Source organism: Rhipicephalus microplus, chromosome 9 (assembly GCF_043290135.1).
Source record: "Rhipicephalus microplus isolate Deutch F79 chromosome 9, USDA_Rmic, whole genome shotgun sequence".
NCBI lineage: Eukaryota > Metazoa > Arthropoda > Arachnida > Ixodida > Ixodidae > Rhipicephalus > Rhipicephalus microplus.
Window position 1 is genome coordinate 96,210,617 of NC_134708.1, and position 23,180 is coordinate 96,233,796.

General features: G+C 40.1%; 1 protein-coding gene across 3 annotated transcripts; it reads left to right on the forward strand.

The window, feature by feature from the left end:
* The first annotated feature begins 5,308 nt into the window (after nt 1-5,308).
* LOC142772036 (uncharacterized) lies at nt 5,309-21,444 on the forward strand. 3 transcript variants are annotated; one of them, XM_075874112.1, is made up of 5 exons: nt 5,309-5,428; nt 11,685-11,838; nt 17,417-17,710; nt 20,055-20,134; nt 21,257-21,444. In XM_075874112.1, exons 3-5 carry the CDS (start codon nt 17,453-17,455, stop codon nt 21,276-21,278), a joined length of 360 nt encoding a protein of 119 aa, XP_075730227.1. In that variant the 5' UTR covers nt 5,309-5,428; nt 11,685-11,838; nt 17,417-17,452; the 3' UTR covers nt 21,279-21,444. The 3 variants fall into 3 exon arrangements, 1 of the variants encoding a protein (XP_075730227.1); XR_012886260.1 differs by lacking the exon at nt 21,257-21,444 and having other exon boundaries at nt 20,068-20,186; XR_012886261.1 differs by lacking the exons at nt 5,309-5,428; nt 11,685-11,838 and having other exon boundaries at nt 17,383-17,710; nt 20,068-20,134.
* Nucleotides 21,445-23,180: the final 1,736 nt, after the last annotated feature.

Sequence of the window (23,180 nt, forward strand, 5' to 3'; positions counted from 1 at the left end):
GTCAAGGAACATGCATACTTGGAAAATCAGAGCAAACAAGACGGAAACACAAAACCAGAAGGACATGGTATGAGTGCTAACGAACAGCTGAAGTTCATTGAAAGACACACATTAAAGATAAGTAGGCAGATTTTTTTGGGGGGGGAGGGGGGGGGCATTTTTTTGAAATAGTCATTTTTTGCTCTGTATGCCATGGCAAAAAAAGTCTCGGAGGGGGGAGGGAAGCATGAGTCTGATTTGCCAGCCCCTGGCTATGCCACTGACACCGTGTGTGCACCAGAATTTCAGGCCAAGTCAGAGAAGTTGCTGAGCGTGTGCACCTCACAATGAGCAAAAAGACGGTTCAGATATGCAGTCATCACCCAACATGTTGATGAAGAATGCTTCTGCAAGGAAGCTTCGTCTGATTGATTTGTGGGGTTTAACGTCCCCAAACCACTATTTGATTATGAGAGACGCCGTAGTGGAGGGCTCCGGAAATTTCGACCACCTGGGGTTCTTTAACGTGCACCAAAATCTGAGTACAAGGGCCTACAACATTTCCGTCTCCATCGGAAATGCAGCCGCCACAGCCGGGATTTGATCCCACGACCTGCAGGTCAGCAGCCGAGTACCTTAGCCACTAGACCACCGTGGCGGGGCAAGGAAGCTTCGTCTTGTTCGTGCCGATTTTCTATGGAAATATCAACATCATTTCCAACTCGCCTACCTTTCCACCCTATTGCAATTTGTTTCAAGAAACATATCACAAAAATTCTTCGATAGACTTTGTGCAAATTAATTACACCCAAAAGCCTTATCTAGAAGGCTTACCGATTTAATACAAATAACTTAGCTACGAGAACCACAGTATGGCTATGAGGCATGCTGCAATAGGGTACTCCGTACAATAAAACTTCGATAATTTGAACTTACAGCTGATTCAAAGCAATGCCAGGGTCCTGGCACGGCCATGTGTATTTCTATGGGCAAAACTTCGGATAATTCAAACATTTCTGTATTCTTGTTAATTTGAACTGGGAGGCTCTGTTTATCATCTCTCCTCACAGAAGTTAGCCCACAGTGATCACAATGTGTAGCAAAAGCAAACCAAATTCAATGAAGATGCAGAACGCATTTCTCAATAGCTGAGAGTTAGAATGCTGTGGTGGAGCTCTTGAGCAAGCTGCAAACAACACTCATGAAATCACCACAGAAGTGCAAGCAAATAAATATGACTGATTTTGGCATTAAGGGTCGCTGCACACATGAATTTATAAAGGTGCATTTCTGGCTGACTAATCAATTAGTTCTGTTTGCTGTTCGAGCTCAATCAACTTTATTTACAATATCACCTGCTAGACACGTGTAGTAGTGTCTCATTCGCCATAACGAGTTCAGAGGTGGCTTCTTTTAGTTCTACCCTCGCAATGTAGTGCGATACCTCTTCATAACAGTGCATGCCCTCCAATTCAGAATTTGCCTAATTAGAACAATTATGGTTCCCTTCCACTTCAAATTAACAAGCTTTTACTGTATCAATGGACTTCTGTAAAATGCACTTTGATTTATTTACATGACTGTTATCACATTCTGCCTTTTCCAAATGCAGCCACAGTGCCGGCAGTCAACCCTACAACCTCAAACTTAGCAGTACGATGCCCTAGCTGGAAAGCTAGCAAAGTTGGTACACTGAGTGTATTATGAAGCAACCGCTGATTATAAAAAAAAACGAAACATCACAACCGGCCCTTTGCTAGAATAATGGCTCATCCTGCTGACAGCTAAACGAAACCAAATGGAGGATACTGTCGACCTTACATACAATGATGATGATGCCATGTCCTGGATCCAATGTGCAGAGTAAAGACATCTTACCGAAACTGATATACCTTGGCATGTTCCAAAAATATTAGAAACTCTTGCACATTTCCTGGTTCAATAAGAAAAGCCTTTTTGTGCACTTATTAAAATCAAGAATCTGTGCACTGCACAATATAAAATCACCAAAGCAATAATACATTCAATACAGAAATGGCATCATACAAATAATATCCATAGAAGATGCATGGCAGGCAGTAATAAAGTAAGCATGAATAATGTGTGGTCAATAAAAAATACAAAAAATAAAAATCAGCATGATCAGTAATAAAGTTTATCGCTCACCAGTTTCAATAAGTGCTAATGTGGCATCATTAATACCTATGCAAAACAGGGAGTCCTAATGAACATAACCTAAACTTGGGTTGTCACCTGACATGATCCTGTAGCAGGCTTTCTGTTGCTGTAGTACAAAGAATGTAAAACAGCACCACAAATGGCACAGACAAGACTGCACAGAAGCAGAACATTGGAAGTTGAGACAGAGAGAAAAGCAATAAAGAAACAAGAACGGCAAGTGGAGTATAGATAACATTGGCTACATCAAAAGGAGACAAATTCAAAGGAAGGCCTGAAGCAATGAGAAGTTCATTCTAGAAGACCAGGCATGCAAACATGGACACACGAAAGATGTCCACACCATACACGCTGTGCAGCAACTGCAAAGGCACACAACAGTGGGAAAGAAAGAATGCACAAGAGTGTATCTGTGCATGCCCATGTGACAGGCTATCTATCAACCCAGCACGCGCGGACACCTATGCGAAAGATAACTGTTCATACATTTCATATACTGTTTCACATAAACCGCTACACGTGCCATATTTATAGGTTCGCCTATTGCACGGGCACGCGCAGATAAGTGTTTGTTTCTTCTTTTTTTTCCATCGCTAAGTGCAGTTAGTTAGCATTAGTGATGTCCTGACTTTTTTTTCTTGTGTCCATGTCGGCCCGCCCTGTCTTTGAGAATGAACACTTATGAAACGGCTCAGGTCTCTGTTATTCTAAGCTTTACAATGAGAAGTCGTTAGACAAGGCACACTGGCACAATGAATGTTTCAACGAGTGCTGAAAGCTCTTGTCAGAATAGTGGCTCTAGAAATGAACATTCCTTTCACAATTTCTACATCAGTGCTACATCAGTGCTATGAGGCTATATCAGTGGCAATGACCGATTATTCCATATCAGTGCTAATCATATTGCATTTCAGGTTGTGGCTTCCGTTTTACTCGCAAGAAAGTTTTCATGTTACTTTGATGGCTTTTCGTAATTTTTCTTCGCCAACATGCTCTTTTGGTGAAGTATGGCACAAACAGCTACACTCTGCACAATTTTTGCTGCCATTCAAACACTGGCCATACGGGTAGCCAGTGACATAATGCCAAAGTTAAAGCTAAGCTGGAAAAAAAAAAAAAACTGGCCACAGTCTGCTGAAACAGGAAACTTACAATCCGCTAAGCACATGTTTTCTAAGCGTACTGCCTATGCTTAACAGCATTTTGCAAACCACTGCCTTCAAGGAGCATGAACTAGGGTAACAACAATTAAAATTTTTGTGAATATGTTAAATCCGTCAGACAGGAGGTACAGGTAACCACACTACGCTGAAAACTTGCAAGACTTTAGGAACCTGCCAGGATAATATTTTCTTTCTGAATAAGTTTTCAGATGCCAATCAATAAATGCAGCATGTTTGAACAGATCAAGACCAATCACCATATGCCCTGCAGCTTACCCAACATGTGTCTTTCCCCCAGCTGCTCCTCATAGCGGGACAAACGAGAAAAGCATTCAGGTTCTGACATTTGAGATGTGCCAAAATACAATGCATGCTAAGGAAGGAAATTCGAAGAAAGCAAACAAAGGATAGATCTCAAGATATATTCTTTGCTGCAAGAACACACTAAATAAGTGCCACCTATTATATTTTTGATTATTAGCTATAGGAATGCAGCAACATTTGTGATTTACGGCCCCGGAGATGTGAATTACTTTGAAGTAATCTAGCACTTCAACGTCACCTAGGCAGAGCTGAAGACGGAATGAAGTGACCTTTGGCATTAAGACATAGCATCACTGGTTCAGTCAGTTCAGTATCCGAATCTACTTGAAGTCCTTGGAGCGCAGTGGTAAATGCAAAGGGTGCTCTGAATGTGATCCTCAGGGAAAGTCGAGACTGTCTTTCCAGCTGTTCGTAAAAGTAGATTGTGAGCAGTGATATCCAATCGAATCAGCGCATCCGTCCTCATGTTGTCAAAAACCAAGCCGGTGACAGTACCCTAAAAAGGAAAGTATGGAATAGTTAAAAAAAATGAATGTATTTGCTCCAAGTCTCAAGAAATCTTAACGTCTCTAATGTAAAAATGTTGTCTTTTCTATGCTGACAGTGGTCATGCTAAATGTCATACTTCATGGATATCTAGTAACTGTGATAAAACAGCACAACAACATGATGACCAGAGTCAAACAATGCAATCACCGAGTGAAAACTAAGCGTAAATTTTTTTAGTCGAAAATATACACAGAAATTAAGAACTAAGAAAAATTAGCTGTTACAAGATCACAGCGATGAAGCAACAATGAATGTTGACCAGCTGTTACAATAGCAAAGAAGCATGACTGATTAGTCTCAAACATGCATTTCCTTTTTCCTTGATCATAAATGCTTTGCAAATTTCACACGCGATCAGACTTAGATATCATGTGAGGACTCTGCAGTCATCAAACAGTAAACCCGGCTACATGATGAATGTGCTGCTTTTATCCCAGTAACATGTACCAACTGGACCTTCACTACTTTATTCTACATCCTATGAAAAATTCGGAAAACAGGGGGTTTTTCAGATTTCAAATTGCAGCCCTTGAAAAAAACAAGTCCACCTATCGAAACATCGGCTCCAGCACCCACCCGCTGTTTACGAGCTTCTCATCGGAAGCTTCGATTTTCTCCTTCTTTCCTTCCACATCCCGTAGCTCAGTTCAATAACTGGCAGAACTCCCCCAAGTCAGAGGAAAATGATTTATGTAAAATGTTGCAGTCACTGGTGATCTACAGGCATATTTCCCTCTAACACTGCATAAAACTAAAGAAATCAGCATTTATCATAACAAAAACTTTTCATCCCACCCTTTTTTTTTTTTTGGTAGTGCCAGTGCCACTTATGACTCAACCTGCATCATTTTAGCAAGAAAAAAGAAGCATATATATATATATATATATATATATATATATATATATATATATATGTGTGTGTATATATTTATATATCGGTTAATAAATATCGGCAATATATAGTATATATATATCGGTTTACTTACGTTATTATATCGACGCTCTCATAAATAAGGTAAACAATACTGTACAAAGTCATGATTTTTTATTAAATAACAATGCCCAGAGCTAAGGCATGAAAATGAAAGGGTAAAATGAACATTAAAATTATGAGTCAGAACGAGACAAAACATGCGGCGCCTAAAGCCCCTGAATTAAGCGATGCGCGCTCATCGTGCCATCTCGCTGGTATTGCTCAAAACACGATAGTTCTCCCGAGTTGGCGATCGGCAGCGGTAAGTGGTAGATATAAACAGCTTGCTGTTTCAACGTAGATGAAGGTGCTCCTTTGTGACTCAGAGGCCAAAGCCTTCCACTCACAAGCAAGAGGTCGGACAATCGCTTCCGTGCTTCGGAGTTTAAATTATTTTTCTTTCTTACGTTTTCCTAATACAAATACTTATAGATGTACGGTGAATGACGTCGACGCCAACGCTGGTAGCAAAATCCAGCCAAGAGTGCCCATATAATTGCTATTACAATAAAACAAGGAGACTGACAAGCGGTGCCGTTTGACAACCGGCATATGTTGGCCTTAGTGTGCCACTCATATAGGCCAACATAGAGAGAGAATTCTCATCGATGACGTTTGTTTTATTACAACAGCCATGTTGCATATTAGAGACTGAGCTTGACGGTGCGCTGCTTCTGACATCGTGCTCAATCCCTTGAATTAACACAGAGCCTGCTCAGAGAATTAGTGATTCACTCATGAGAGAATTAAATACTACATTTTTATCTTTAATTCCAAATTTTCGTGTACAATTAAAAAACTTTGGTGGAAAGCATTACAAAAATATTTTTTTTCTTCCAAAATAGATAAGAAGCTGAACTACTTTTGGTGAAGTGAAATATTTAAAAAATCTGGGCAGCTTGCATATGCAGCACAAGGTCTTAATTATGAAATTCTTAATTGACTTCATCAATATTGTCTTACTTCATCAACACTGTCTTAATTAAATGTCATAATTAGCAGTCTTCATTATCAATAACTTAATAACCCATTTAAGAATGTCAAGAAAACTGAGAGGGCACATGCTGGTCAGGCAATGTGTAGGTAGAGCAGGTAGAGGCCAATGATGTCGATAGTTCCTTGGTCATGCTGCACAACCTAAACTTGAGACTTACCAGCTCTGCTGTTAAGAAAATCTCATTCCAACACCTTGCATTAAAACAATGGCACGTTGCTTCAGTATGCTGCTTGAGCTTTAACACCCATTTCTTGAGCAACATGAACTACTGCAATCTAGACTACAACAGCTGGAAAATTCACAAATGGCAGAGTGTCCGACCAACGGAGGAGCGTGTCCACGCAATGAAGCAGGGAGCATGTCACACGTCAAGACGCGAGTTTGGGGGAGCATGTAGTGGCTGCTTTTTTCATAGCAACACTGCAGACAGCAGTGGCAAACGTTGCCTAAAAACAGTGCATGTGAAGTGGTGCTACTTGATTGCAGAGCAGCTGCTCAGTAGCTTCCAAGTGAGACAAGCTTAAATATCAAGCAACACCTATATTGGAAGATGTTTGGGGATAAAAGCTTGTTCGTTTCGGCGATGAATGCTCACCAAAATAAGCTTAATTCGTTGTTGCATCTGAACAAAATGTGTGTTGTCTGCAGTAAATATGAAACGGCTATCCTTGATTACAAGCATTTGAAGCACAAAGTTTCAAGTCCTTTCAATATACAGCTATGGGACAACTTAGTGAGAACACTGGACCAGTCCAGACCAACTAAAATTTTTCCACATGCTCCTACATTAATGTTGTTTATTAGAAGGTTCCAATCAGAATGAAGCCAGCACAATCGGTAAATGAATGCACAAATTTGTACGAAGTACAAGTATCCCTTTTGATGCTACACTTAAAAGTCATGGAATCTGGTGCTTTGCTTGAGCGGCTGTTGTGGATTAGTAGTGATGTAAATGTTGACTCACTGATAGCAGTAGTCAACATTTAATGAATTTCCTAAATTCTTGAATCCCAACAAGAATTTATTTCAATATAAGAACACTGAAGTTAGAAAAACAAGAAGTATTTGTGCAGAAGTAAACAGCTGTGTTTTAATACTAATGCGCCACTTACATTACCAGCATGTGCTTTCTATGAGTGAAGCACGCTCGAATCAAAATAAAGGATAGCTTTACATTTTGATAGTGTACACTTTCGAGAAATATAAACACTGTCCAGTCAACATTACTGTCGGACACAAGAAACATGTGCAGGAAAATGTTCAACTCCGACTTTGACCTACAAATCATGAAACGTCCCGTCCGGAGTTTTCACAACATTCACAGATCACATGCACAAGCACAGCTGAAAAACAATAAATATAAAAAAATGAAGACAAGCATAATGACTTTTTGCCTGGAGAAAAGGGGCAATAGGTGTCACACCTATCACAGCTGCCTTGCAGACGTTATCCGCTGTTTTTTCCCTCTAACAAGTTTGACATAAGGGTGCCACAGACAAAAATGACAAACATAGAAAGAACAGGCCACAGACTGCTTTCACACCAGAAAATACAAAGCTGCTATGCAATAAATACCAAAAAAATTATATCCGGAGACAGCTGTTGAAATACACAATTGCAGACACAACCCTGAAGACTGATAAAAATGAGAACAGGTGCAGCAAAGCGTGTTTTAAGTCCACCTACTAATCCTGATACCACACTTTCTTTTATGCACCGTCTTGGACATTAAATTCATTCAATAGTAAAATAGAATGAAACAATGCCATGTGCTTATTTATTCTTTGAGAAACTACCTCTTTCACATTAGCCTGGACAGCAGATGAACTTGCATTCCAGTGACTATTTCCCACGAGTAACAACCACGAATGCCAAAGGCTAACTGATGGCTATGGTCACTATGTTGGCTATTGTGAGCGCCGCGTGTCAGAGACATGCCAGGACTGCCATGCCTGAGGCACGATATTGTCACGCCAAAAGAACGCTGAATCGACGTGCATGAAAGGATCAGGAGCAAGTCAAAGCAAAACAAGTGCCGCTCACTGTAAGATCATGAACAAGTGTCACGGCACCCAAGGCGGTGCTCGCTTCAAGAAAAGGGGCAATTCCAAAACGAAATGTGGCACAAAGATAAATACACAGATAACACACTCTCGGTGCAGCGCGCTTCAGATACACACTTGCTATGCCCGTCACAAGCAATGTGATACGAATGGCAAGTGATCGCAGTAATATCTAACCACACTATCATCAGCAGTGAACGAGAAGCATTGTCATTCCCACATTCCTGTTTCGCTAGTTTTATTAGACTGTTTTTCTTCGCTTTATCTGCTCAAGTGTGAAGTTTACTCTAAATATAAGTAATAATACACATGGGGCCACGATGACTTGTTTTCTGGCCACGTATTCGATTCCTATTGGAGCCATGCAGCCCCACTTCCGAGACACCTCTTGTGCTCTATGCGATGGAGACAGCCCGCACGTTTGCTTCGCGCTTGTTCCGAATTGTAAGCAAGCAACGCAATACGGAGGATAACTTTATCAATTTGGGCTCCATATGGAACCTCGCCGTAGCATGGACGACAAAGGCTACAGCAAAAAATCTGTAGAGAATGATTGTGCTACGCTTGCCACCTGCCCGATTTTAGACCAGATCAACCTTTTTTTTTTTTAATGATGGAACGGTTGCTGGTGTGCAGCTACAACCAGCCATCATTGGTCAGATTTTTCAGCCATCATATATTTGTAATTATTATTATTATTATTAGTATCATTATTATTATTATTATCATTATTATTATTATTATTATTTCCATTTCGTACATATAAATTCAGCAATTTTGAAGATACCAAATATTTTTTATCAGTCACCAACACTCTCATGCAATCTTCAATTTTTATCTCATGAACATAAGAATGCAAGGTAATTCAACCCTCCAATCATACCAGTCTTTTGACCAAAGCAAAAAAAAAGAGATCAGTGGTTACATGCTTGCACCATGAATGCAAATTATTCACCTTCGAAGCAGCGAAATCAACATCAATGTCTGTTTTTTGAAAGACGAGAGATATCAAACTAAGAACGAGAGCCGGCTCCTGGTGATATACGAGGTGTACATCAATTAATGGGGCTTCATATTCCAAATGAATGGTAAATAAATAGACAGCACCTATTTTTATGGCAATGGAAGAGTTGATTAGCTAAGTTTTGTTTTTTGTTTTTGTGCTTGATACTCCTGACAAGGTAAACAGCATTATAATACATGACATTGTGTGTCAAGAACCGAACTTAAAGGAGCCCTGAAACACTTTTTCAAGTAACCCTGAAACAGATTCACTAGAAGAGCTTATTGCTTCACAAATTCAATGCCGCAAAAATTTTCAAGAATCCGTCCAGTGCGAGTGAATTTACAAAGGTTAGACGCATGCTGCAATTGCATTCTCCCTTCTCTCGTCTCGATGAAAGCGCTGGAAGCTAAGCAGGGAGGAGTGGCAGTGCCACATAAAAACGTCACGCGCCCTTCGCGACCTTAAGCACTTTTTTCATTGAATGTGCGGCTTTTTCAGTGTGATCGCATGTGCACGCGGGGACAAGTAGCGGCCTCCCACGACGATCTCAGTAACGAGTGAGCGCACCATGTTCAAATCAGCCAATGGCTGATAGATGGGTCGTTGTTGTGCGATTTTGGGGCACATAACGTGATTTGTCGAGATTTTAGTTGATTTTTATAATTTATTGTGAATTCCACGCTACGTGCTGTGTTATAATATTTGGCTCATGTATGGTCGGGAGCCTCTACAACCAATCGGCAGCGTTATCTGACCATGCTAAAAAAGTATTGCAGGGGGGCCCCTTTAAAAAATTTTTTTCAGCATGAATTACAAAACCTGTACAAGTACCTTGTCTCCTCCTGTAGAGAGCCCCCCCCCCCCCCCTTTTCTTTTTAATGGTAAGGTGGGAACCTTACATTATTCACAGAAAACTGCTGTGTCAATAATATGAGGCAAGGGTGTTATGAACACTCTATGACAAACTACTTTTAATTACCTTTATAGCAACACAGGCGTGTAAAGCAGAAAAACATACAAACACTGATAAAGGCAGACACGCAGTGAAACATGATACCTGTTCCCCACAATGGCATTTGCATGTCTTGCTTCAGTATTTAAAAAAATATGTGCAGGTTGATTCAGTCAGGTCAAATATGCTAATTTGTTTTTATAATCTGAGGTATATACTATTCGAACTATTCAATTTGAAATCATACCACCAAATCACTAATCGCTTCGAATTTTCTTTTGCTAAAAACCTAAAGCTTTTTCTTCAGACATGCCTATTGAAAGCCATTCTACGACACAATTCTACGACACAAGATCTTAACTACAAGGGCTTCTAAGAAAAAATTCAAGGGCTTTGAAAGAGCCTTGAAAAAATACATTTCAATTTTGATGGCTTGTCAAGGCTATCAAAGGCTTGTGCACACCCTGGCACAGCTTCAAAATGCATTAGAAGACCTAAACAGTCTCGTTCACCATGGCATCATTAAATGGTGCCATCTAAAAGTGCCAGTGCTCTGTTAGTTGAATACAGTTTGAAAGTATAAGTTTGAAAGAATAAAAACAATCTGCTCATGCACTCTCATACTAATGACATTTAAAATGTTCTATACCAATTATCTTTATTATTAGCTTTAAAATGGTAATAGTAATGCAGCAGGCATTCTGATTCTTTGTATGATGAACCCCACTATTCTCACATGCTTTTTGCATGATGTGCCTGATAACGACATGCACGATTTAAAAGTATGCCTTGCAACCACACAATTCACAACTGCATGATGCTGGCCCATGCGTGTTTATTCTTTCACACTACAGTAATGCTGTCTGTGGTTATTTCAGTGCCCGATTTTTGTATTTCTTCATTTTACGGAGCAGCCAAATTTGCACTGCTCTTACAGTGACTGTCAACCAACTTGCCCCAGCTTTACACTGTTGTGGTTGAGCTATAAGCATAAAGCATGTCTGAGCGTGACAAACAAGAACGTAGAAGAAAAGTGACAAGGTCAGGGCCTTGTGTGTCATGATGAATACAAACCAAATAGCCCACATGTTTTAGCAGCTGCAAGCATTTGCCATCGAGAAGATAATGTCTGCACACAGCATGTTTTCCAAGTGCTTCAGAAGTGCCTTTTTTCCAGAGAGGGACATCTTACATTATCTGTGCTTAGGGAAGCGCAGATTTTGCTAGAGAAAAAAAACTGACGACAGAAATGAGCATTCCTTCTGTCATGTTTTTTTTTCTAAGCAAATCCGGCTTTCCTAAGCAAAAATGATAATGATGTCAGACCAACTAGCCCAACAGCTGACCATATTGAGCTTAGCATCAGCGGCAATTGAAGCACTTTGCTTTAAGGTGACTGCGTAGGTGCGACTTAAGATGGCTCTTTTGGTTGAAGGTCAACGGACAGAGGTGGCATGGGAAGGGCTTGTCACCCGTGTGGATGCGTATGTGGCGTTGCAGGTGCCACTTGGTCGGAAACGGCTTACCGCAGTACAAGCACCTGCGGCGGTCGCAGCATGTGCCGTCATGTTGCGGCGGGGTCGGTGCGGCAGCTGCGTGTAGTGCTTCGCCAAGCGGTACCAACGTCAAGGATGACGTGGACGGCTGCGGCCTGGTATCGTGCAAAACCATTCCTGCTTCTTCTGCTTTCAATTGTGTCGGGCCAGAGCTAGCAGTATCCTCGTCTTGCACTGAAAGGAGACAACATAAGAGTATGAAAAAAAAAGACTATGAGCAACACAAAGGTAAAAGAAATGCCTTGAGGTCGACCTTCATTTTTCCACTATTCCTAGGTATGTCATGCCAGCCATGGCTTAGCAAGACTCTCATTCCACCTAAATATAAAGGAGGGATTGCCCACTTAATTGTAGATCCTGAGCCCAGTGAAATGAATTGCGCCATACAAGCCATCAGTAATGGTGTCCCCTAAACAGCTGCATTTCGTGCGATGGCCATAATACGTCACAGCTTGATTGTGGTTTGGAAAAATTGTTTTCTAGCTATTGCTTTCATAATTTTTTGTTTCTCCCGCCTGATGTCTTGACATGGTCTCCATTCCTATGGCATGCAAAGCAAATAGTCATGCCTGGTCTTCACTATAAAAACTGTTGTTGGTGGTGTACTAGAAGTGCCGAGTGTTTGTTTCTTTGAAAGATGCAACACTGACAAACCCACGTTATCTCACTCATAAGTACCCCATCAGCACAATTGCCTGAAACAAAATCTTTGTCTCATCAAACTAGCATAACTAGAGATGGGATAGAAACTGACCACACATTGGTAAAACCATAACAGCAAACGAAGCATTTCCAGAGATATTTAAGTGCACTTGCAGGAGTCGCCCAAGTCAAAGCTCTTAGGTGACTGTCACATTGCTCGGAGGTAACTCCAGATGACTCTTGTACAAATGACACCTACTAAAAAGAAATCCTCAATAAACAGAAATGGGGTACCAATATCTGTCTGCTTTCCACAGGCTTCAGACTAACAAGCTTCAGTTAAACAGTTTCTTCGCATTTTTAACCTAAATAAAAATACAGTAAAAGCTCGTTCATTCGACCCTCCTAAACTTTAAAAATTGAATAATTCAGACGTATTCCTGGGTGCATTGTTTATTGGCACCAAGCTCTCGTTAATTCAGTCATAGTTAACCGCGATCTGGTTCATTTGTACGATCTTTGGAGCATGCCAAGCACAAATGCGTGACACAAAAGAAGGAACACACGAAAACCGCATTCATGGACTACCAAAACGAGAAAATGCTGTCCACATCATTATCTTCACCAGTTAATGGCCCCATTTTCGTCCTCATGCAGATCCGACAATCGGCAGCTTTTTTTAAAACTAGAAGCAATGATCACATAGTGTCGCAAAACTAAAACGTGGTGAAAGCTGTCGAAGATCTTGCAGCCACGTTGAGTATGCTCGCACAAAGTTTACTACATCGCTACAAACAAGTTATCAGTAGAGAACAGTTCACCTGCAAAAAAACTATCGTCATATGCGCATGGTCCACCTAATGCGAGGAGGAGTGCAGAGCACATTCTGGGCAATTAAAGCACAGGAGAGTGAGATGACAAAAACTGGAGCTTGTTCACCACTCTTAAGCAAAATAGGTACAGAACTTACGTATTCATCAAGCCAATTGAAGCGTACTGATGTAACGGACATCTGTTTATTGTCTTCCTGATATTTTGATAATTCAGCATAAGGTTAATTCATAAATTTTTTGGTCTCGTGAAATCTGAACTAACAAGTTTTTTCTGTATTACTGAAAATATGACCAACAACTTTAATTATATTCTACAGCATAATAATGTCTCTCTTTCATGACAAGAAACTATAAATATGTAAAATGTTTCTGGATAAAACAATAATTTGCAATTTATCTGGTGTTTCTCCCAAATGAAGCCTCAGACAAAGAAAACAAACCTTCCTCTCTTAGAAATATTTTACAGTACTGTCCCATTGGAAGAGAGAGCTTAGCCACTTTCCTTTTTAAAATCTGCCCGAGTGATGCTTTGTGAACAATTTTTCCAAAGTAACCAGCCCACGAAGTAGCTGTCAATAGGTGGAAACAGTCAATGTTTTTGCTTAGCTGCTTCTAATTTCAGCCAAGAGGTGTCATTACCAGTGGAGTACACTGTACACACTTATTTTCATTAATTGAATGAAAAAAAAAGACAAAATGTATTTGATAAGATCGTGCAAATGCTTATAGCTAATGAAACAGTGAATTTGTCCTTCAGTTTGCATACACATGCTAAAGCTAATATTCCATATAGACCAAGTTAGACAGGGATGGACTTGCCAAGCAGAATCACCCAAGCATGATAAAAACAGCTTATAAAAACAATGCTGACAATCCATGAAATGCATGAAGAAATGGCACCAATCGAGAACACTCACCTAACAACAGGTATATGCAGTACCAGGTACACCTAGGCTAACGAACAGTTTGACTTTTTCCAACATAAACTGATTTTAAAGCCACGAGCTAGTACAACATCAGACCTTGGGAAGCTGGTCTGTACGACATCAAAAAACTGAAAGGAATGATGTCGCTTCATGCTCTAGGGCAGATATATTGCAAGTAAATTGACACTACAGAAAACATCAAGAGCGAATAGTGTTGATGATGTTAAACTCAACACAGCAAACAACTTTTCACCTCTCCAATCTATTCCAAAAGATAATAAACAATGACCCTCAGTCCTTTCACAAATATTAACATGCACCAGATATATTCTCATAATGAATGTAAAATACAACAAAGGCCTTCCCAGGTAAAATGCAACCCTCAAGGTTCAACTGCAAAAACTACAGCAAAAACTCAATCTCATTGCGAGGGCGGCGCACTGATTACGATAGCAATGAATTGTGATGTTATACGAGGCAAGCCTAGCAGTTAGCTTTTTTAGAATCCGATATTATGCAACAACAAAGTGCTGGCACAAGGATATACGGCCGCTCCAGGTACCAAAGCGGCTTTTCTGCTGTCTGCCCCCTCAACATGAAGCAAATGATGACAGCACATAATGTACATAGTGTACATGGGTAATAGCCATTTACTAATATCTGTTGAGATACTGCACAAGCAATGCAGCCCCCGCCCCCTCCCCGGCTGGCATCCCTTCACGCTCCTTCGCCTGACGGAGTCGTCCAGCATGCTTGGCTTCATCCCTCCTCAGGTGGTACCAGCTTGAAGCCTTGGCAAGCTCTACCTCCCTGGGAACACAGAGCACACAATGCGTGGGGCAATGCAACTGATTTGGACTTTACACAGAGCATGATGGGGATGGCAAAAATTATACTTGAGTGTCCATAAAATTGCTTTTGCAAAAAAAATAAACAAATAACTTTTATATTTTTCAAGGTTGTTGCTCAAACTGTACACCAATTAGTTCTGAGAAGACATTAAACTATTTCTAGAATTTGAGCATATTAATGAAAATTATATAATACCATGCCTACACAATAGTGACTAAGCAGCAATGCCAAACTAATAATTTAATAGTTAAAGTAATTATGCACCGGTTATGTTTTTTAGTAGTCCTAGCACCCAAGTGAATAACATTGTAGTGTTATATAGCATTGCAAAGATGATGCTGTCATAAAATAAAAAGAGTTGCAAGATTTGAAGTTCCAAAAAAGCAGCACAAGTTTGTATGATGAAACGTAATCGGTATTAATGCTACCACCACATAAACTTGGCTTAAGTTTTTGTTCATGGTAGAAATTGTTCACTAGTTAATGTTTGTCTCAAATAAATCATCAAAATTTACATGTAAACAAAGAAGTTTACGATATGTTGATGTCGATCAAAAAATGCAGAAACCCGTTTCCTGCAACACCGTTTCCAAGTCTGGGAATACAAAAAAACATGAATAAAGAAAATTGACATTTGCTCAGTTTGCAAATCCACAATTTATTATTTAAGCTTACAACTGCACAAGTTTTCAGGCCAGCTTTTAGAATAGCTCCCATGTTCAATGTTTCTAATCCCCACTTGTAATGTGACAATAACAGAGGCCAGCGATGACAGTTTGATCTCAAAAACATGAGCACAATTAAATAACAAAGCTAAAGTAAACATGTTCATACTTCATCAAACTATTGATGGTCACAAGAACGTCCTCTTCAGTAAATTTCTCAAATGTGCCACAAATGCAAGCGTGGCTGAATACAGCATAAAAATATTAACATATGGTGAAGAAATAGCAAGAATTTCCAATTCCACTGGTACAAGAGATAGAGATGTACCATATGAAAGCACCACATACATGATAACTGCGGCAGACACACACAACCATGAAATTGCTGCCGCACATGCACTGGCATATCTGTTTGTGACAAATCACCGCTTTCTACAGTGTTTCCTTGAGAATCTCTGTGCATGAATGTTTTTCAGGCAAAAATAAATCTATGAGAATACAATTTGAGTTAACATATCGACTGCACAGATAAATTATTTTTCACAAGAAAGTCTTACAGGCATCTTCAAAATGCGGAGCAACAAGCGGGCCCTATCTATTACTCCTGACAGTCAAGTATAAACATAACAGCAACACTTGAATAGATTCTTCAGCAAAATTGTACTTTTGTTAAGTTGATTACCAATGAGTGGTGCATAGTGCTGAAGCAAACCTTGCAAAAATGCAACACCAAGCAATGCCTGATTTTCTTATTAGAAGCTTTTAAATAGGACATATCATAAGTCAACATGTTCTTCCGGTGGAGAGAGCATACAACACAAGTTTTGACATGTAGCCTCCAAGATCTTGTAGCACATCAACAACTCCACGTAATCTCAGAGGCCATGCCGAGAAGCCACATGTTACAGTCTTGCACCACAAGCGTCAAGGGCAACGTTTCTCAGTTTAAAATTGAAAACAGTTGTTTTTCCAGATCTGTGTGATGTAACCATTTATACTTCAAACATGAAACAACGCAATGATGCACCTCATTCTCTATGTCATAGAAAATTACGTTTTCAACAGAATCCAAGCAGCAACACATTCTAGGTCAAGTGGCACTCTCGGCAATTGCTAATGGTAACGTTTGCCCATTCATTGAAAACATCTTTTTTTAGCCCTCTGTGATGCAACTGCTTGGAATTCATAGGAGTAATTTAGAGGGTATGCCCCTCACTATTTACTCTATTAAAGATTACTCTTCAACAGACTCCGAAATTTCATCAGTATCAGCCCCAACAGCTGAAGATACAGTTGGTACAGGAACTGGCCTAGCTCATTGGACGTTTCTAGCTGTACCGTATACTTTTTAATGTTACCATGTTACCAGAACACCAGACTGCATGTACTATTCTCTGAATGCATTCTTTAACAAAATGTTAGCTTCCCGCACATAAACATTTACATACATACATAAGTATGTATGGCTACGTAAGCATAAACCACTAAATTATGATGATAACTGAAGTTAAACAATATTTATTGCCAAAAATATTCAATAAATACTGCGGCAAAATCGAAGTAGATGTTTTTAGTATGTGTGGTATTCCACTGTACTACGTATAGGAATACCAAATTATCGTACAATGGTACCCATCTCTTGCAATGCTTCATGCAATCACAATGCATGAAGCAATCACAATGCATCACCCGTTCAGTGGGCATGGGATGGCAGCAGTGACAATGGTCGCTAAAAACCACTTCTGTCTTTTCACCCAGTTGGCCCTCGTCATCGGAACGTGCATCCCTGTCTGCATGGATTGTGCCGCGCACGTACCCAAGTCTGGCACGTGCCCTTTTCCGGAGGCTTGCAGCGATATCGGCGCTGATTTTCTGGGACCCCCTCACCCACTGTGTGATGCGACACCGGAGCGTTTGAGGAAGGCCGTAACAACATCGACAGCGACAACGGTGGACAACATAAGCTTGTCCTCGAAGCATCACCCGTCCAGTGGGCATGGGATGGCAGCAGTGACAATGGTCGCTAGAAACCACTTCTGTCTTTTCACCCAGGTTGGTTGTTATTCTATTCACTGTAGAAGATGTAATAACGTATGTTTGCTGCTATTCCCATGCCCACACGTTTTAATGGTTACTGCTGGTGAATGTGTTCATGTTGTGAAATTGCTTTTGTTAGGAGGTGACGTTGAACTGAATGCTGGTCCCCCAAAGCGAGACCCCAAAGTACAGGATAATGCACTCCTATTAGCTATAGGTCGCCTATAGGTCGCATCGAGGTGCTCCGTTAGGAGCACCTCGATCGATGAGTGGCACGACAATCTTCTAGCATCCATTGAAGTAGTAAAAAATAACCAAAAGGTTCTTGATAACAAAGTGTCCGACCTTACAAAACGTTTAGCAAACCTCAAAGAAAAGATGAATGCTTTGGAAAACGTATCCGAGGGATCGTGTTCGGATTGTTCAGTTTGGATTGCGTCAGCGGTTCATAGTGAGAATGCTGCAGCCGAAGCATGGTCAGACACAGAAGAAAAGGTTAGGGCAACTCTTTCAAGTTCTTTCGAGATGCAAATTTCAGATGACCCGATATCTCGAGCCCACAGACTAGGAGCATTTGTACCAAACAAGTGCCGCCCTGTTGTCGTACGGTTTGCATCATTCAAAGTTAGAGATAACATCTTTTCCCAAAAAGCAAACTTGCGCGGTACGAACATTAACATTAACGAAGATTTCTATAAAGCCACACGGACAGCAAGGAAAAAACTAACTGATTTCGGTAAAGCCAGCGATCAAAAGTATTCAGTAAAATACAACAAGGTTGTTATTAACAAGAAAAGTTACGTGTACTGCCCAGTCACTGATCGTGTCTTGTCTTCTGCTGTTGCAGTTGACGATAACAACGAAAAACAACACTAACCTAAGTCCTTCTAGCTCGTTGGTCCAAGCGTCTTCGTAGCAAAAAATAAATCCACGACGTGGTACTGTCAAACACAATTGTTCCTTACTGCTTAGCAATGTTAGAAGTGTAATAGGCAAACGAGACGCCCTGTCATCTCTGATTGACACCTGTCTTGCAGACGTCGTTGTACTGACAGAGACATGGCTTCACGCCAAAGTAGACAGCTTCGAAATTCTAAATTGCGAAAAAAATACAAGTTTTATCGATGCGATCGCGGATCGCGTTCCGGAGGCGGTGTCCTCATAGCTGTTGCAGACAATCTGGTTTCATCGCACGTAGCTCTCGTTTTCCCTCTAGAATTAGTGTACATTAGTGTTCGCTTACACAATAAAGACGCTCTCGTTTGTGCGTGCTATCGGCCTCCTAATGTACCTGCTAGTTTTCCTTCAGATTTGTACGATGCCTTTAACATGCTTCATGTTCGATTTCCCACCTCGCATATTATTCTTTTAGGCAATTTGAGTTTCCCCGACATCCATAGGAATTTGCCTTGTACCTTACCTGGCTCTAGTAGTTTCGAATCCACCTCTTTTATTAATACATGCTTAGAGTTTAACCTTAGCCACTTGGTTAACTCCCCAACCCGTATCACGTCTACTAGTTCTACCATATTAGACTTGGTGTTCACAAATAACCCTGATCTCATCCAGTTTCTGTCAGACGTGCCAGGTCTCAGCGATCACTCTGCCATTCACTTTCTCGTACCGAACACGCCATCAAAAATTAGTAAAACCACAAAAAAATCAGAGATTACGAGAGAGCTGACTACACATTAATTAATGCTAAACTGAATACATTTTCACACAAATTTTTTTCTAGCTTTTCTGAACACTCGGTAAACGAAAACTGGCTACGTTTTAGAGCTAAGATTGAAGAACTTACCGACCGTTTCATACCGCGCCGTCAAATAACAGATAACAATCGGTCTGCTTGGTTCAGGCCTACTTTAGGGCGGCTACTTAATAAAAAGAAGCTCATCTTTCGAAGTGCAAAGCTCTCGGGCAACGTCAAAAGATGGGATGATTATCATAGTGTAGCCGACGAGTACGCACGCGCACTCTCACTTGCCAAGCACTCATATTTTGAACAAACGCTGCCTTCTTTGTTAGTAACTAATCCTCGTAGATTTTGGCAGGTAATCGGTGGAAATAACAAAAAACAAATCGGCCTAGTTTCAGGGAGCAAATCATTTATTCCAAGAGAAAATTGTTGCCTAGCTCTTAACAGTGTATTTGCATCATCATTTGTAAACGTGGCGCCTACCACTGTTCCTAACTTGTCTACTCACAACTACGATCTAATGGAGCCAGTACACTTTGATCGGGAGGGCATAAGAAAATTAATTGAAAATCTCAAGCCTTCTTCTTCCCCAGGAGATGACGGAATTAACGCCAAGTTTCTTAAAAACACCGCATTGTTTTCGTCCTTAATACTGTACAGAATTTTTTCACAGTCTTTGGAATCGAGTACCCTGCCAAACGACTGGAAAGTGGGGAAGGTGGTTCCTCTTCACAAGTCAGGTAACACCAACGATCCCCACAATTATAGACCCATCTCACTAACTAGTGTGCCATGTAAGCTATTAGAACGTGTCATTTACTGCAACTTAGTCAACTTTCTTGAGAATAATTCTTTTTTTACTAACTTTCAACATGGTTTTAAAAAAAGTTACTAATGTGAAACTTAGCTCTTACGCTTTACTAATGATTTGTTCTCTGCTATTGATCATGGTACTTCTATTGATTGTGTATTTATCGACTTTTCTAAAGCATTTGACACAGTTTGTCACGAATTACTACATTTAAAGTTAAGTAAACTAAATCTTGACTCACACATCTCAAAATGGATCGAGTGCTTCTTACATAACCGGGAGCAATTTGTGACTGCTAATGAATGTAACTCTCCTCCTACTGCCGTAACCTCAGGTGTGCCTCAAGGCTCTGTTTTGGGTCCCTTACTTTCTTTAATATATATTAATAATTTGCCTCATAACATTTCCTCCTCCATTAGGTTATTTGCTGATGATTGCGTTATTTACCGTGAAATTTTAACCTCTAATGACACTGACACCCTGCAATCTGACCTGGATAATATTTCTTCGAGGTGTAATAATTGGCTAATGAAACTTAACACAGATAAATGCAAATCAATGAGGATAGCTCGTAACCCTTCAAAAGTTGCGTCCCCCTCGTACCTACTTAATAACACTCCCCTAAACAACGTTTCTTCTTACAAGTACCTCGGTGTTAACATTTCTAACAACCTGTCATGGCAGGCTCACGTTGACTACATAACATGCAACGCTAATCGAACTCTTGGCTATTTACGTCGAAATTTTTCTCTTGCTCCAATTAACCTAAAGCTTCTCCTGTATAAATCATTAGTGCAGCCAAAACTGGAATATGCGTCGTCTATCTGGGATCCTCATATTCACATGCTCATAGACAACATTGAATCCATTCAGAATCACTCAGCACGTTTCATGTTGTCCAATTACTCTCGAACTGCAAGTATCACATTAATGAAGGCTCAACTCAATTTGCATAACCTCTCAATACGATGCAAAAATTCACGTCTCTGTCTCTTTCATAAGATCTATCACACTAACAGAACTCTCTCTGATTCACTGTTTTTTCCACCAGCCTACGTATCAGCGCGCAATGACCATCAATACGAGGTTGGGGTTCCTTTCTGCCATACGAACCAGCACTTCAACTCTTTCATCCCTAGAACATGTACTGACTGGAACCACCTTCCCGCATCGATCGCTTCAACCACAGACGCCAACGCTTTCAAATCAATCATTTCTGAAAGTGCACTATAATTTATTCTAATCCTGCTGTTTTGTTCTACTTCTTATTGATATTTGTTGTCCCACTCCTCTCTGTAATGCCCAGTGCCTTGAGAGCGAATAAATGAAATGAAAATGAAAAATGAAATAACAGACATTTGTTTTTGCATATTTCTTTGAGGAAGAAAAATAAAAAGGTAACTCTTCCATAGTTACACCATTATATGGAATTTACACTAACAGCAGAATGCACAGTATTTCTGCAAAAGCAATTTTGTGCTTGCCTGGTTCATCTTGGACCCGCCAGATGGCACCACCTGTCCGGTCCCTCAGCGACTTACAGTCTCTCATGTTTATAGCTTCAGTATTTTAGGGCACTTTAGCTTGGCGATCGGGCTGAAATGTGGTAACAAACGGCACTCCTACTTCCGCTTATTTGGACTTGGCTGCTGAAGTTTCCTTAAAGTGAACATCGTAAGTAGCCACGGACGAAGGCGAATTCACAAGGTATGACCATAAATGCAAAGTGTATTTGAAGAATTGTTTATGTTCAGTGAAAGCAAACCTACCTTCCTTAAAGGTACGCACAAGCAGTTTCCACCTAGTATTCTGGTAACATAGCAATGGGCAAAATATACATATAAACTAAAACCGCTAACAAAACCTTTGTTGGGCCTAGTTGGTACATAGCTGTTAAGGCAAAAACTTCAGTGCAAACCAGGTTAAACCAGAAAGAATAGATCAGACAAGCACTGGTGCTGTGCTTATTTTTGATTGAAAACGAGCTGGTGAAAGCAAAACACAGGTACATCGACACACAAATCACAATGCCAAAGCTTGTCTCATCCATTCTTTGTGGTCCATCCTGGTCTGTGCTGAAGTTTTTACCTTAAAAGCTAACAGCCTTTGCTGTCTTCTTTAACTAGCATGGAAATTGACTTGCACATATCTAATGAGAAGGTGGCAATTATGAACACCATTCTGAAAATAACCCAAGTGATAAAAAGCAGTTGCACTTCTCTAGACACAGGTGAAGGGCACAGTTTAACTTATATAGAACTTCTAAAACTAATTGAACATGCGATGTGGAAATCTAAAGGCAATTCCAACCTTCCTGTGTATACCAGTGTAAACAGCGTTAGGTTGATATAATTTTTCCGAGGAATTGCAGATTTAGATATCTATATAAATTAAATTTGTGCCTAGCTTGAAAATGTGGTTAGCTTTAAAATATTAATATAAGCAGCTGAGCTCCAGTTATACTAATTATTTTGCAATTTTCGTACTTTGCAACTGTAGCTTATTTTTTTTGTACAAATATATATACGTTTTATTTTCTCTTATTTATATATACCTTATCGCTACCATGTTTTTGTTTAGGACTGCCACTCACAGTTGCATTGAACTAGTTTGCTGCCATTTGCTTATAGGCTATCACTCCAGGTAGTATTTATAATATAATTTGGCACTGAACCTTACAAACAATGTGAACTAATCATGTAATGTAATTTTTGTTAACTGGCTAAATCCTGCAAATAACCATCAGGAATGAAAGACCGGTAGTAGATATAGAATAATGTGCATGCCCTGGTTCAATAGCTCAAGTCAGTCAATTAAAAAATGAAACAATAGAGAAAATATAAAGAACAACTGAACAGAGGGTTGTAATGCTCACTTAGCAGCAGCCCAGTAATAAATTTATACAAGGCAAAGTGTACAACCACACTACGAATGCTCACATCTCGAAAATGACTTGTCTAACTTTAATGCCATCA

Excerpts from the sequence above, each read along its gene's own strand:
- LOC142772036 (XM_075874112.1), top strand. The coding sequence starts at position 17,453 with ATGGATTGTGCCGCGCACGTACCCAAGTCTGGCACGTGCCCTTTTCCG. Across the intron at positions 17,711-20,054 it reads ACTTCTGTCTTTTCACCCAG|AATTTTTTCACAGTCTTTGG; the intron begins GTTGGTTGTTAT and ends AATACTGTACAG. Across the intron at positions 20,135-21,256 it reads GGTTCCTCTTCACAAGTCAG|CCTACGTATCAGCGCGCAAT; the intron begins GTAACACCAACG and ends TTTTTCCACCAG.